Genomic DNA, 15,103 nt, shown 5'->3' on the forward strand with positions numbered 1-15,103 from the left:
GGCCTATACTTAGCTTGGAACTGGCCCACCACGTCAGGGGAACAAATGGCCTTTCGTTCGATTCTGAGCCTGCAGGATTCAAAAGCTGGTATGGACTGGTAGCTAGGAGCGCCTATCTCGTAGCGTGCGTTGACTGGAGACTTACTTGGTTGATGCGGCAGCTTAGGCAGTTCACTGTCAAGGGTTGGTTCGCTGCTGAGTGACCCTGCCAAGAAGGACAAATTGAACCTGGGGACTCTATTTTATAGTCCCCAGGAGCTTCACACCCCTTCGGGGCGGACCCCGTACCTGATTCCAAGTGATTGGACTAAGTTCTGATCACTTGGATCGATTTCTCCAATACTGGAGCTGTTCCTTGATCACTGGGCGGTCCCTGAGTGTCCGTTGGCTTTCCTTTGTCTTGGCTCCTGCTGACGCCGAGGAGTCTGATTTATTCACCTTATTCACCTGGTTTATTAAGCCTTATTCATCTTACATGTTTCAATTGTTCCCGGTGATCGCTCATTAGTATGCAGAAGGCTGTGAGTTTCAGTGCTGTCTGGGCTTCTGCAAGTTCTAATACACAGGAGACTTTGCACCTCCTAGTTTTTGCCTGTGTTGGCTGAATTTCCATGTAGTCTTTGCGGATCTCCATTTTAAGTCGGGAAGTGGCCAATAGTTAAACCTCTAGAACCTGCTTTAGTGGGTGATGTGAATTATAGACAGATCCTTTTCAGGCGACGGGTGTTTAACTAATACCATGGGTAATGTTTGTACTCTCCTGTCTGGGAGGAATACTATCCTGAATATGGTGCGGGAGTGGGGTCTCTATAGACCTGAGTTCCCTCAGCCCATCATACCTCAATGTAATAACCGTGATATGTTTATCGAACACTCTTCCAAAATTCATTTCACGTTTTGGGAAATGACTTGATTCATTTTCAAATGTTTTGTCATTTTGGTTGATTTAAAGTTTTGTGTAAACTGAATATTCTGTTGTTGTTTTGTCTGCTTTTTTATCAATCTTCTGTAGAGATTTTTATTTTTTTTAATTTATAAAAATTAAATTTTGAGTACTCAATTATTTCTTTTTCCAATTAAGGGGCAATTTAGCGTCGCCAATCCACCTAACCAGCACGTCTTTGAGTTGTGGGGGTGAAACGAATGCAGACATGGGGAGAATATGCAAACTCCACATGGACAGTGACCCAGGGCCAGGATTCGAACCCGGGTCTTCAGCGCCATAGTCCCAGTGCTAACCACTGTGCCACGTGCCGCCCTCTCTGTATAGATTTCTAAGTCACAATAAATTCACTTTTTAAAGCTGAAACCTAACTACCCGTTTTGTCAGCATTGTGTGTTCCTATTCTTTGAAACACTCAGGAGCCTACAGTAAGAGGCCTGTGCACAATATATTGGTCAATGTCACTGTAGCTGGTGTACTTTCTTCATCAGTGTGTTTGGGATTTCCAGTTCACAGGAAGCAGAATGTTTCCAGAAGAAAGAAAGACTTGCATTTTTATGTCAACATTCATAAACACAGGACATCTGAAAACTCTTGACAGCCAATGTCAAGAATTCTGAAGTGTAACAGTGTTGCAATGTGTGACTTCTTACTCAGAGACAAGAGTGCTAAGTTACGGCTGTCAATCACTTATATTTCTGTTGTACTAGGTTCAATTTCTAAGGGGTTAAGTCCTAAGGCTGTGTACAGAATGCTTTCCCCCTGTAAACTGGCAACCTGAAAGTTAGATTTGATTTAATGTGCTAACTAGTTTGAGCTGCATTTGTCAGTGTTGTCTTTGTGTCTGGGTTTCTGAGGAGGTGTTGTTTATTGATGCTTGTGACTGAGGCAACTCACAGAGAGAAGCTAGTGGGATGTTGAAGAACTGTTTCAGGTACTGGCTACACAGCATTCATAGAGAGAGAGAATGGTCACAATCATCCTAGGTGTACTGTAAGCTGAACAATATCACTCTTAATATCAAGGCCTGGACTGGGACACCCAAAATGCCAGGAGAGGGGAGTGGACCAGAACGTCCCAGAAAATGTAAATGGACCGGGACACTCCTGGTAGAGAAGCCAGATGAGATGAATGATGAGACCTCTAAAATTGGAGCTGAACGTCCTTAGCGGTGACACCTGGAAAGGGCTGTCAGATATCAGTGAGCGCCTACCTCACAATCTGAGTCAATGCAAAAGCACTGGTTCCTTGTCCTCTTCCCCTTTCTACTGCCCCTGTGTACACCGCTCCTATGCATGTACTGACCCCACCAATGCATGTCATCGCTGCCTTCGATGCTGTGGGTCTTCCTCTGCTGATCTGCTGTCAATCACATCCGAGGCTACAGATCCCACACTGATGATGTCAGTTTGAAAGCCTCAGAGGATGAAGGATGCTGTTCCCACACCAGAAATCTCTGTCAAACGTTTGCCAGGGAAGGAGCAGGTTTTTTTAGAGATGGCATCCTGTAATATCCACACTCGTTCAGGAATGAATATTCAGTGCGTGATGGATTACGATTCCTCTATTGTATCCCATAATATGTACACTAATGTTCAGGCAGTCTGACTATCCTGTGGGCAATCAGGTGTGGAAATGCCCCTTATGCTGTGTGACAAGATCCAGCTCAGAGACCTGTTTACTCGGTGCTTTGTGCGGAGCTGTTTGACTGGAGAAAACCCAATCTGGAGTAAAAGGTCTGAACATTGGGATATTCATTCCAGGTGGACGAGTTGAACTGGCTGACTTCTGGAATGAGTGCGATGGAAGTTGGATGAGGCGGTGGGTTGGGTAGAAGACCTGTCTTCGAGAACCGGCACTGTATTGAAGTTTGAAAACATAAAACAGTTTTCACCCCTCACACACTCCCCACATCCCATGCATGCCAACCGATACCCTAGCCACCGCTCCAGGGCTTCTCAGACCCCGCCCCCAATATCTGTCTCCCACCCAGTCCACATGGCCCTTTATAATTCCTATGCAAACTCGGTAAGAATTCAAATCAATCTATGCCACGACCCATTGTCCTGACACCAACCTAACAGCTCAAACTGTATTCCCAATGGGCAAACCTCAGGGCCCATGCTCAGGTTAAAAAACAATCAAGTTTGAGTGTCGATTGCAGGCTTTATTTTTTTAAACAACATTTGATTCATGAAAAAAAACAATTACTATATTTACATTTCCTCAATTACATTATGCCTTACAACAACAAACACTTCATTAAATTCCATAATCCTGTGTAAAAGTACTGAAATTCATAGTCCCACTACAAATTGTCCCACCACAAAGTGTTCATAACTACTTGAATCTGTCAAACAAACGGTGAAATAACAGGTACCCTCCTGTGATAATGGATGGTTGTGAAATCTTTCATGCAACATCAATCCAGTCAATCACTGAGTTGTATGTCAATGGACACAGTACGAGGCAATCATTTTTAACATCCCAGAAATTTTCTTCAGTGTTAAAGCAGGAGTTTCAAGTGTCTTAACTGTATAAATTCCACACTGACAGTGACACAGGACAGGATCAAACCCGGTCCTCAGCGTCGTGACGCAGCAGTGCTAACCACTGCACTACCGTGCTGCCCTTTGACAATTGTTTTTGACAGTTCCCTGAGCTCTCAATCGCAATGAGTTTATGCACTTTCCATACATATTCATGCATATTTTTACCAATCTCAATGGGTAGCTTACCTCCTGGGGACCATATCCAAAGGAGTATCTTTCCTCTCCTAAAGGAGACTCTATCTATCCAAAGAAATCGATGGAGTTAAGACCTAATTTGTGCACTTCAGTTTTTAGAAACCTCCCACTCAAAACCACACAAGTGGAGGCAGCTGGTCATTCCTATGGGCAGCTGCCTCTGTGAAATGTGTAAATCCCGACCCGGCCCATTCCTGATCCCATGAAAATGGGAGGTGCGGTGATCAGGGGAATAGGACTCATGGATTCGGGCTTTGCCCATCATTGTCATGATGATGGAGAGGTTCTCAGTCATGCAAATATCCAGACAGAAAATTATCCCTTAGGGGGGGGGCGGGAGATAATGGTGTCAAGGAGGCAGTGTTGGAGGGAGGGAGCCTAATATTTTCCATGTCTCCCCTGTCCCGTGACGTGACCTCTCCTGTACCAGAGGCATGTCCAGCAGTAGATGTCTCTGCACTGGGCTGCTGCTGGCCAGAAGGTGCAGGCACTACAATCTGAGATAGAATCTGCCTAATTTCATTCAAAGTTTCATTGCAGAAGCTGACGAAGAGCTGCTGAAGAATCTCATTGTTTCTTTGTAGATGTTGAAGAATCTCATTGTTTCTTTGCAGATGATGCTGAAGAATCTCATTGTTTCTTTGTAGATGTTGCTGAAGAATATCATTGTTTCTTTGCAGATTCTGTCTAACCTCCACCTTAATTTCAGTCAAAGTTTCCTGAAGCAAGTTAGAAGTGACCTGACAACTCTCTGTACTTTGAACCTGTTCCTGATGTAAATGCTCATGGTGTTTCAGATCATCTTCATTTTCTTCATCGGCAGCATGGGCCTGATGTTGTCCACGTGAAGACGGTGGAGCTTCTGCTCCCAGAGCCATAGGTTCCTCACCTCTGGAAGGTTCTGAGCGCCCTCCCGCCATCACAGTAGCCAGGTCATCACAGGCCTCCTCCTTCACACAAACCATAATATTTAATTTTAACCCACCAACACTACCCTCCAAATCAGGCACCTTACCCTCCTGACACTTCTCTCCCTCCTCCACTGCAGCTGCCATGCCACATTGCTGTGAGGTATTCACCACAGTCTCTTCCTCATCAGCCCTTTCAGGAATCTTGGACGCTGCTGCCGACTCTCCTTCATCACCATTTGATGTGTCCATGGACACTCGTGTCTCTGTCAGAGGAAGAAAATCACAATTATTATCTTTTGTCATATAAATTAACTCTCCTCCTGATGGTTTAAACACTCAGCTGCTGACATCACCTTTGCTCATCACCATATCTGATCCACCATTGGTTATCGTGGAGTTGGAGAAATCAAACAGCTTCCTCGTGAACTCCTCCTGTTCTGTCAGCTCCTTGATGTACGGAACCCGCCCTCCGGTCAATGAACGCTCCTGGGTGCTTTGGGACAGCTTTACCTAAAGGAAGTAATTAAAATGGAAAATGAATCATAGTCCAGACTTTGCTGTGCTGTCTTGTGACATATTTTGAGTTCTGGAGACAGCTTTCAGCCTGCACCCAGGGGGACTTCTGCTTAGAGAGACAAAGTCAGAGCAATCTTGTCCATTTGAGGGAAACTGGTGCAGAAACCTCTACACATATTGATGTCTTCTTTTGGTGATGTTTGGAGATCTGGTCAAAAGGTTAAATTGACCTTCTTGAAATGATTGGACTGATGTGGGAGTTTTTGGAGACAGACACAGCTGAGACAGACGGTGCTTTGGAAGGACATTCCCTTGTATGAGCACTGGTGGGGTAAACAACACAGACAAATCGCAGTGTGAGGGAAGGTGATCCGCAGTGTGCATATGCTTGTGGCTGTGGAGGTCTGATGACCGCGAGAATTTGTCGCTCACGTCAACATGAATGGTTTCTTACCAGCGTGTGCAGAGAGCTGATTGGTCTGACAATGATCAAGGCACATGGAGGAGGGTGAAGGTGGGATCAGGGTATTGAACTTGATGATCAGCCATGATCATAATGAGTGGTGGAGCAGGCTCGAAGGGCTGAATGGCCTCCTCCTGCTTTTATTTTCTATTTATGTTTCTATGTATACATGTCAGTGGTTTGTTTCCGGTGTGATGTGCTGCTGTGTGCATAGGCAAGGTGACTCGGAGTAATTTGTCACATACTGTACATATGAATATGTTGGTGTATGCAAGAAGCCAATGAGTCCAAGAATAATTTGTCACATACCTTGCATGGGACCGTTTTCTCCGTGTGAATGCGTCGGTGTTGCCGGAGGTTCGATGACCGTGAGAATGATTTGTCACACACCTCGCATGTGAATGGTTTCTCCCCTGTGTGAGTGCGTTGGTGTTTACGGAGGTTCGATGACAGTGAGAATGATATGTCACACACCTCACATGTGAATGGTTTCTCCCCTGTGTGAGTGCGTTGGTGACTGCGGAGACTCGATGACTGCGAGAATGATTTATCACACACTTCGCATGTGAATGGTTTCTCCCCTGTGTGAATGCGTTGGTGTATGTAGAGGTTGGATGGGCGCGAGAATGATTTGTCACATACATCACACTTGAATGGTTTATCCCCTGTGTGAATCATCTGGTGCCTCAGGAGAATCGTAGATGTCACAAAATCTTCATCACAAACATCACACCTGAATTGTTTCAGTTCCATGTGGTTGCCCTTGTGGCAACAGTAGTTGTAACAGATGGTCCTTAGGCGATCTTCTGAATCAGTGGACTCATCCTCATACTTGACCAGTCTCTCACCTACAAGAATGAGTCAGTGGTTCATGAGTTTGACAAATGAATGAAGTTCTCACCACACTTGGAGCCCACTCACACTTCTTCCCAGTCTCACCCTGACCGAGCGACCACAGCCGAACTTTCGGAAAGGTTGGTTCTGATGGAAGGTTTAATACCATTGACCAGTTTCAGATCTGATGTCAAAGCTCCTCTGAGCCAACCAATTTCCACATGTTGGTTTCACTGCCAACCTTCTCTGTGTTGAGCAATGCTGAGAAGGGACTGAATGTCTTCCCACAGTTGTGCAGTTGTTCCTTGGTAGGTGATCAGGATCTATCTGCGGTGTCTATCCTCTCTGTATTCTCTGGTGTAGTACGGTGTGATCCTTCTGTAAAACAGGAAAAGGAAATATGATTTCCTCCAACTCCCTCTCCTCATTTCCTGAAGGGGCTGACTCCTCAGTTAGAGACTGTTCCACTGTGAGTGCCAGTCTGCTATGCCAGTCTGTTGTCCCCCTGTGTGGGGGATCAGCTAAAAGTCCTTTTTTTTCCTTTCTTGACTGTCACACACCCTCTGTTTCCAGAGGGGACACTGAATAGTGATCAGGAGCAGACAATGTGGCTACTTTCTTTCCTTCACCCACACCCCTACTTCCCAGACAGCGCGAGGACAATGGACAAGACAGTCGGGGCAGAGTGCAAAACGGCTATCAATTCACTATGAGCTCGGGTCCTTTGTGTTTAATTTAAAAACAGAGGAGAAATGTTAATTCAATGGAGATTTTGAAATTTCTCCCAATGTTTTCCAAAATTATTTGGGCAGCACGGTAGCATAGTGGTTAGCACAACAGCTTCACAGCTCCAGGGTCCCAGGTTCGATTCCCAGCTTGGGTCACTGTCTGTGCGGAGTCTGCACGTTCTCCCCGTGTGTGTGTGGGTTTCCTCCGGGTGCTCCGGTTTCCTCCCACAGTCCAAAGATGTGCAGGTTTGGTGGATTTGCCATGCTAAATTGCCCTTAGTGTCCAAAATTGCCCTTAGTGTTGAGTGGGGTTACTGGGTTATGGGGATAGGGTGGAGGTGTGGGCTTGGGTAGTGTGGTCTTTCCAAGAACCAGACCCTTCTGCACTGTAAATTCTATGACAACTATGAAAACACACTGGGCAGGAAGTCCTGGAAGCTAAGGAAAATATTTCTTCAGCGTAGCTTGATTGAAGGGTACTGATTTATCTTGGGAAATTAGATGCACTGCACAGATTCAGACTGCACACCCAAATTCAACTCTCAGACACAGCACTGGGCAAAACTATCAAATCCAAGCCCAGGCTTCTGGGAAAGGCCGAGGCTTTCAGGTTAAAATCTTTAAAGACATTAAAAGACATTTCAATAAATGTGTCTCTGCCCCTCCCAGATAATTACACCTCACCTTCACATATTCAGCAATGACCCATCAACAAAACTCAGCCTGTAAATCAGAAGGGAAATGCTTCCAATAAACGCCCTCAATATCCAACACGCAGCCAATCAAACAGTTCAGTACAAAGTATCGAGTAAACATGTCTCTGGGCTGGATTTTCTCACACAGCATAAGGGGCATTTGCACACCTGATTGCCCACAGGATAGTCAGACTGCCTGAACATTAGTGTGGATATTGTGCAATGTAATTCTTCTAAATTCTGCTCCTTCACTCACCATCTCCTGACTTGGTTTGGAGTCCCTACAGGAAGTGAAGCAGCTGTGGTAGAGGAAGAGGAGAGAATGGGCAGTGGGTGGGCTCTCTGATTGACGTCTCTCACAGCCAATCCAAATATTTCTGCAGTAACAGGCGTTTCCTGAAGCTTGGGAAACTGACCAGTGAAAAGGAGACTTTGAGCAGCAGCTCAGGTGGGGATTTAAACTTGTCATTGCCCCATCTGAATGAAACTTCACTTCATAATAATAATCTTTATTAGTGTCACAAGTAGGCTTACATTAACACTGCAATTGAGTTACTGTGAAAATCCATTGCAACTGTTGTCTCAGTGCCCCCTGGTAAATGTGTGACAGAGATTTCCAGTGTGGGAACAGCATTCTTCATCCTCGGAGGCTTTCAAACTGGCAACATCAGTGTGGGATGTGTTTCCTCGGATGTGTTTGACAGCAGATCAGAAGAGGAAGACCCACAGCATCCAAGGCAGAGATGACGTGCAGAAGTGGGTTCAGCTCATGTACAAGATAGACGGGCACAGATGAAAGGTACAGAGTTGGGAGGGCACAGTAGAGACAGGGACACAGTCGATGAGGCATGGGAGTGAGGGACAGAGAAGAGAGTGACAGAGTAGATGGCGCCAGTCCTTGGGGAGCAAGTCAGAGTGACTCTGACTTTGGGATTAAAAATTTGTCTGGGGGAGTAGCGGGAAAAGTTGAGGACAGTGGAGAAAATTTGACTGACCAGCCAGAGGTGAGTTGATTTTAGGCAGCAATATCCAGTCTGTCTGTTTCTCTCCACAGAAGCTTCCTGATCTGCTGAATAGTTCCACATTTTTGATTTGATTCTAGTTTTTGAAGCACAGAAACCTTTCGGCCCATCTGCTTTCTACCGGTACTTATGCTTCACCTCCTCAGCTTTCTCCCTACCTATTTTATCTCAATTTATCAGCAGATCCTTCTATTCCATTCTCCCTCATATACTTAGCTGGGAGCACATCAAATCTATTTGTCTCAATGTTTCCCGTTGCAGCAAGTTCCACATTCTAACCATGAAAAATGGATAAATGGGTGTTTCTCTGGTTGGCAACCTGTAACTAGTGGGGTCCCTCAAGGATCAGTGTTGGGCCCGCAGTTGTTCACAATTTACATAGACGATTTGGAGTTGGGGACCAAGTGCAATGTGTCAACGTTTGCAGACGACACTAAGATGAGCGGTAAAGCAAAAAGTGCAGAGGATACCGGAAGTCTGCAGAAGGATTTGGATAGGTTAGGTGAATGGGCTCGGGTCTGGCAGATGGAATTCAATGTTGCCAAGTGTGTGGCTATCCATTTTGGGAGGAATAACAGCAGAATGGATTATTATTTAAACGGTAAGATGTTAAAACATGCTGCTGTGCAGAGGGACCTGGGTGCGCTGGTGCACGAGTCGCAAAAGGTTGGTGTGCAGGTGGAACAGGTGATTAAGAAGGCTAATCGAGTTTTGTCTTTCATTGCTAGAGGGATGGAGTTCAAGACTAGTGAGGTTATGCTGCAATTGTATAAGGTGTTGGTGAGGCCGCATCTGGAGTATTGTGTTCAGTTTTGGTCTCCTTACCTGAGAAAGGACATATTGGCGGACACACTGGAGGGAGTGCAGAGGAGATTCACTAGGTTGATCCCAGAGTTGAGGGGATTAGATTATGACGAGAGGTTGAGTAGACTGGGACTGTACTCATTGGAGTTTAGAAGGATGCGGGGGGAACTTATTGAGACATATAAAATTATGAATAGTATTTGGCAGGTAGGATCAAGGAAAACCCAAAAGCTTTCTAAAAGTATGTCAGGAATAAGCGAATGACTAGGGTAAGAGTAGGACCAAACAAGGACAGGGATGGGAAGTTGTGTGTGGAGTCTGAAGAGATAGGCGAGATACTAAATGAATATTTTTCGTCAGTATTCACTCAGGAAAAAGATAAGGTTGTGGAGGAGAATGCTGAGACCCAGGCTATTAGAATAGATGGCATTGAGGTACGTAGGGAAGAGGTGTTGGCAATTCTGGACAGGCTGAAAATAGATAAGTCCCCGGGGCCTGATGGGATTTATCCTAGGATTCTCTGGGAGGCCAGGGAAGAGATTGCTGGACCTTTGGCTTTGATTTTTATGTCATCATTGGCTACAGGAAAAGTGCCAGAGGACTGGAGGATAGCAAATGTGGTCCCTTTGTTCAAAAAGGGGAGCAGAGACAACCCCGGCAACTATAGACCGGTGAGCCTCACGTCTGTAGTGGGTAAAGTCTTGGAGGGGATTATAAGAGACAAGATTTATAATCATCTAGATAGGAATAATATGATCAGGGATAGTCAGCATGGCTTTGTAAAGGATAGGTCATGCCTCACAAACCTTATCGAGTTCTTTGAGAAGGTGACTGAACAGGTAGACGAGGGTAGAGCAGTTGATGTGGTGTATATGGATTTCAGTAAAGCGTTTGATAAGGTTCCCCACGGTAGGCTATTGCAGAAAATACGGAGGCTGGGGATTGAGGGTGATTTAGAGATGTGGATCAGAAATTGGCTAGCTGAAAGAAGACAGAGGGTGGTGGTTGATGGGAAATGTTCAGAATGGAGTTCAGTTACAAGTGGCGTACCACAAGGATCTGTTCTGGGGCCGTTGCTGTTTGTCATTTTTATCCATGACCTAGAGGAAGGCGCAGAAGGGTGGGTGAGTAAATTTGCAGACGACACTAAAGTCGGTGGTGTTGTCGACAGTGTGGAAGGATGTAGCAGGTTACAGAGGGACATAGATAAGCTGCAGAGCTGGGCTGAGAGGTGGCAAATGGAGTTTAATGTAGAGAAGTGTGAGGTGATTCACTTTGGAAGGAATAACAGGAATGCGGAATATTTGGCTAATGGTAAAGTTCTTGGAAGTGTGGATGAGCAGAGGGATCTAGGTGTCCATGTACATAGATCCCTGAAAGTTGCCACCCAGGTTGATAGGGTTGTGAAGAAGGCCTATGGAGTGTTGGCCTTTATTGGTAGAGGGATTGAGTTCCGGAGGAGGTCATGTTGCAGCTGTACAAAACTCTGGTACAGCCGCATTTGGAGTATTGCGTACAGTTCTGGTCGCCGCATTATAGGAAGGGCGTGGAGGCTTTGGAGCGGGTGCAGAGGAGATTTACCAGGATGTTGCCTGGTATGGAGGGAAAATCTTATGAGGAAAGGCTGATGGACTTGAGGTTGTTTTCGTTGGAGAGAAGAAGGTTAAGAGGAGACTTAATAGAGGCATACAAAATGATCAGGGGGTTAGATAGGGTGGACAGTGAGAGCCTTCTCCCGCGGATGGAAATGGCTGGCACGAGGGGACATAGCTTTAAACTGAGGGGTAATAGATATAGGACAGAGGTCAGAGGTAGGTTCTTTACGCAAAGAGTGGTGAGGCCGTGGAATGCCCTACCTGCAACAGTAGTGAACTCGCCAACATTGAGGGCATTTAAAAGTTTATTGGATAAGCATATGGATGATAATGGCTTCGTGTAGGTTAGATGGCTTTTGTTTCGGTGCAACATCGGGGGCGAAGGGCCTGTACTGCGCTGTATCGTTCTATGTTCCATAGGATAGATGCGGGCAGGTTGTTTCCACTGGTCGGGGAAAGCAGAACTAGGGGGCATAGCCTCAAAATAAGGGGAGGTAGATTTAGGACGGAGTGTAGGAGGAACTTCTTCACCCAAAGGGTTGTGAATCTCTGGAATTCCTTGCCCAGTGAAGCAGTTGAGGCTCCTTCTTTAAACGTTTTTGAGAAAAAGATAGATGCCTTTCTAAAGAATAAAGGGATTCGGGGATATGGTGTACAGGCCGGAGAGTGGAGCTGAGTCCACAAAGACCAGCCATGATCTCATTAAATGGCGGAGCAGGCTCGAGGGGCCAGATGGCCTACTCCTGTTCCTAATTCTTATGTTCTTATGTTCTTATTCTTTGAGGAAATAGGTTTCTCCTGAATTCCTCATTGGATTTATTATTGACCGTCTTGTATTTTTGGAGTCTAGTTTTGGACTCTCCCACACAAGTGGAAACATCTTCTCCCCATTCACATCCAAATTCTTCATTCTATACTTCATTGTTTTCAATATTTCTCTGATGTTCCCCCTCAGCCTCCTTTCTAGGAAAAGAGTGTCAGCCTGTTCAGTCTTGCCTGATAGTTACAATCTCTCAATTCTCAATTTCATCCTTATCAATGTTTTTACACCTTCACCAGTTCCTTTCTGTCCTTTTTCAATATATTAATCTTAACTGTGCACAGCTCTCCTCCAAGTGTGGTCTAAACAAGGTTCCAGACAAGTTCAATTTCAATTCTCTGCTTTTCAATTTGATTTCTTCAAATATCCTTGTTAAGCTACCTTGGTACTTTTAATGATTGATGAATCTGTAGTTCTGTCCTTGCACAACTTGTAAATATAAGCTTTGACAAAGGATCATCTGGACTCGAAACGTTTGCTCTTTTCTCTCCGTACAGATGCTGCCAGGCCTGCTGAGATTTTCCAGCATTTTCTCTTTGGTTGTAAATATAACAGTTGGTCCTCCCTAACCTGTCCAATTGAAATAATCTGTCCACTTGAAGTACTGAAGATAAATTATTGTTATTTTCAAAGCTCCATTAAATCAGCCCATAGTCTCTAAAGTGGACACAGCCAGCTCTTGGAATCCAATGGGGCAAAATACTGTGAATGCTGGAAATGTGATAGAGATGCAGAAAATGTGTGGACAACTGGGTGCCAAAAGAAAGCAGTACGTACGTTCCCCAACTGGAAACCATGGCTCAATCGCGAGATTGACTCCCTACTGAAGGACAGATATGAGGCGTCCAATACATGACCTTTACAAGAAATCCAGGTACGACCTCCGCAAAGACATCTGAGATGCCAAGAGAGAATATCAAACCAAGCTAGAGTCACAGACAGACTCTCGGCGGTTGTGGCAAGGACTAAACAACATAACGGGCTACAAAGCGAAACCGAACAGTATCTCTGGCAGCAGCGCACCCCTCCCAGATGAACTCAATGTATTCTATGCTCGGTTGGAGCAGGTAACCAACAATCCGCTGTCGAGTGCCCCAGCAGCCCATAATTCACCCATACCCACCCATCATAGCTTCCGAAGTCAGATTGGCCTTCCTGAAAGTGAACCCTCGGAAGGCAATAGCCCGGACGGGATCCCTGGTCGTGCACTCAGAGCCTGCGCGGACCAGCTGGCAGAGGTATTCGCGGACATCTTTAACCTGTCCCTACTCCACTCCGAGGTCCCCATCTGCTTCAAGAAGACCACCATCATACCGGTACGAAAGAAGAACCAGGCAACGTGACTCAATGACTACCATCCGGTGGCCCTGACGTCAGTCGTAATGAAGTGCTTCGAGAGGTTGATCATGAAGCTCATCACCTCCATACTCCCAGAACGCCTTGATCCACTGCAATTCACATACCGTTGCAACCGGTCCACATCAGACGCCATTTCCCTGACCCTACACTCATCCCTAGAGCATCTCGAAAACAAGGACACCTACATCAGACTCCTATTTATTGACTACAGCTCCGCCTTCAATGCCATAATCCCAGCCAAGCTCATATCAAAGCTCCAAAACCTAGGACTTGGCTCCCCACTCTGCAACTGGATCCTCAATTTTCTGCCCAACAGACCACAATCAGTAAGAATGAACAACAACACCTCCTCCACAATAGTCCTCAACACCAGGGCCCCGCAAGGCTGCATACTTAGCCCCCTACTCTACTCCCTGTACACACGACTGCGTGGCAAAACTTGGTTCCAACTCCATCTACAGTTTGCTGACGATACGACCATAGTGGGCTGGATCTCGAATAACGACGAGTCAGAATACAGGAGGGAGATAGAGAACCTAGTGGAGTGGTGTAGCGACAACAATTTCTCCCTCAGTGCCGGCAAAACTAAAGAGCTGGTCATTGACTTCAGGACGCAAAGTACTGTACACCCCTGTCAGCATCAACGGGGCTGAGGTGGAGATGGTTAGCAGTTTCAAATTACTAGTGGTGCACATCTCCAAAATCTGTCCTGGTCCACCCACGTCGACACTACCACCAAGAAAGCACAACAGTGCCTATACTTCCTCAGGAAACTAAGGAAATTCGGCATGTCCACATTGACTCTTACCAACTTTTACAGATGCACCATAGAAAGCATCCTATCAGGCTGCATCACAGCCTGGTATGGCAACTGCTCGGCCCAGGACCGCAAGAAACTTCAGAGAGTCGCGAACACCGCCCAGTCCATCACACGAACCTGCATCCCATCCATTGGCTCCATCTACACCTCCCACTGCCTGGGGAAAGCGGGCAGCATAATCAAAGATCCATCCCACCCGGCTTACTCACTCTTCCAACTTCTTCCATCGGGCAGGAGATATAGAAGTCTGAGAACATGCACGAACAGACTCAAAAACAGCTTCTTCCCCACTGTCACCAGACTCCTAAATGACCCTCTTATGGACTGACCTCATTAACACTACACCCTGTACACTTCATCCGATGCCAGTGCTTATGTAGTTACATTGTATATGTTGTGTTGCCCTCGGTACACGTGACAATAAACAAATCCAAAATGTTGGAAATGTTCAGGTCAGGAAACATCTGTAGAGAGAGAAGCAACCTCTCTGCAGCTTTTGACATGCCCGGACCAAACTGTACTCCTCCTGCAACTCTTCTGTGTTGACCAGTCAGTGGGACGGCTCTGACTTGTGGGACTTTTTCCACTTCAGCTGTATGCAGAGAATCTGCTGCAATAGTGAATCTTCGAACCGCCATCGCTCTGGTTCCTACCAACGGTCAATCTCTGCTTTTCAATTCGATTCAGCCGCTCGGGCTCGCGCTTCCTCACATTCCACTCCCGAACGCTGCGCGCCAACCGCCGCTGCGCGCGGCAGAACTACACCTCCCATCAGGCATTGCGGGCTGGCTCGTCCCCTGGTTCCATAATGCCGCTCCTCACTGCGCATGCTTCGGGCCCACAAGC

The 15,103-nt window shown here is 46.1% G+C and overlaps 1 protein-coding gene across 3 annotated transcripts; it reads right to left on the reverse strand.

Annotated features, from left to right (window-relative positions):
• Nucleotides 1-3,089: 3,089 nt before the first annotated feature.
• Nucleotides 3,090-14,954, reverse strand: LOC140390180 (uncharacterized). 3 transcript variants are annotated; one of them, XM_072475125.1, is made up of 4 exons: nucleotides 14,911-14,954; nucleotides 5,890-6,792; nucleotides 4,955-5,111; nucleotides 3,090-4,864 (listed from the first exon to the last, which is right to left on the reverse strand). In XM_072475125.1, the coding sequence occupies exons 2-4, from the start codon at nucleotides 6,331-6,333 to the stop codon at nucleotides 3,978-3,980; spliced, it is 1,488 nt and encodes a 495-aa protein (XP_072331226.1). In that variant the 5' UTR covers nucleotides 6,334-6,792; nucleotides 14,911-14,954; the 3' UTR covers nucleotides 3,090-3,977. The 3 variants fall into 3 exon arrangements, with proteins under 3 accessions (XP_072331226.1, XP_072331225.1, XP_072331224.1); XM_072475124.1 differs by lacking the exon at nucleotides 14,911-14,954 and adding an exon at nucleotides 8,094-8,138; XM_072475123.1 differs by lacking the exon at nucleotides 14,911-14,954 and adding an exon at nucleotides 7,827-8,085.
• Nucleotides 14,955-15,103: the final 149 nt, after the last annotated feature.

Source organism: Scyliorhinus torazame, chromosome 14 (genome assembly GCF_047496885.1).
Source record: "Scyliorhinus torazame isolate Kashiwa2021f chromosome 14, sScyTor2.1, whole genome shotgun sequence".
NCBI classification, from domain to species: Eukaryota; Metazoa; Chordata; class Chondrichthyes; order Carcharhiniformes; family Scyliorhinidae; genus Scyliorhinus; species Scyliorhinus torazame.

Coding starts and splice junctions, on each gene's coding strand:
- LOC140390180 (XM_072475125.1), bottom strand. CDS start 6,333: ATGGAACTGAAACAATTCAGGTGTGATGTTTGTGATGAAGATTTTGTG. Junction 5,112..5,889: donor AGAAAACGGTCCCATGCAAG/GTATGTGACAAA, acceptor TACTTCCTTTAG/GTAAAGCTGTCCCAAAGCAC. Junction 4,865..4,954: donor AGATATGGTGATGAGCAAAG/GTGATGTCAGCA, acceptor TTCCTCTGACAG/AGACACGAGTGTCCATGGAC.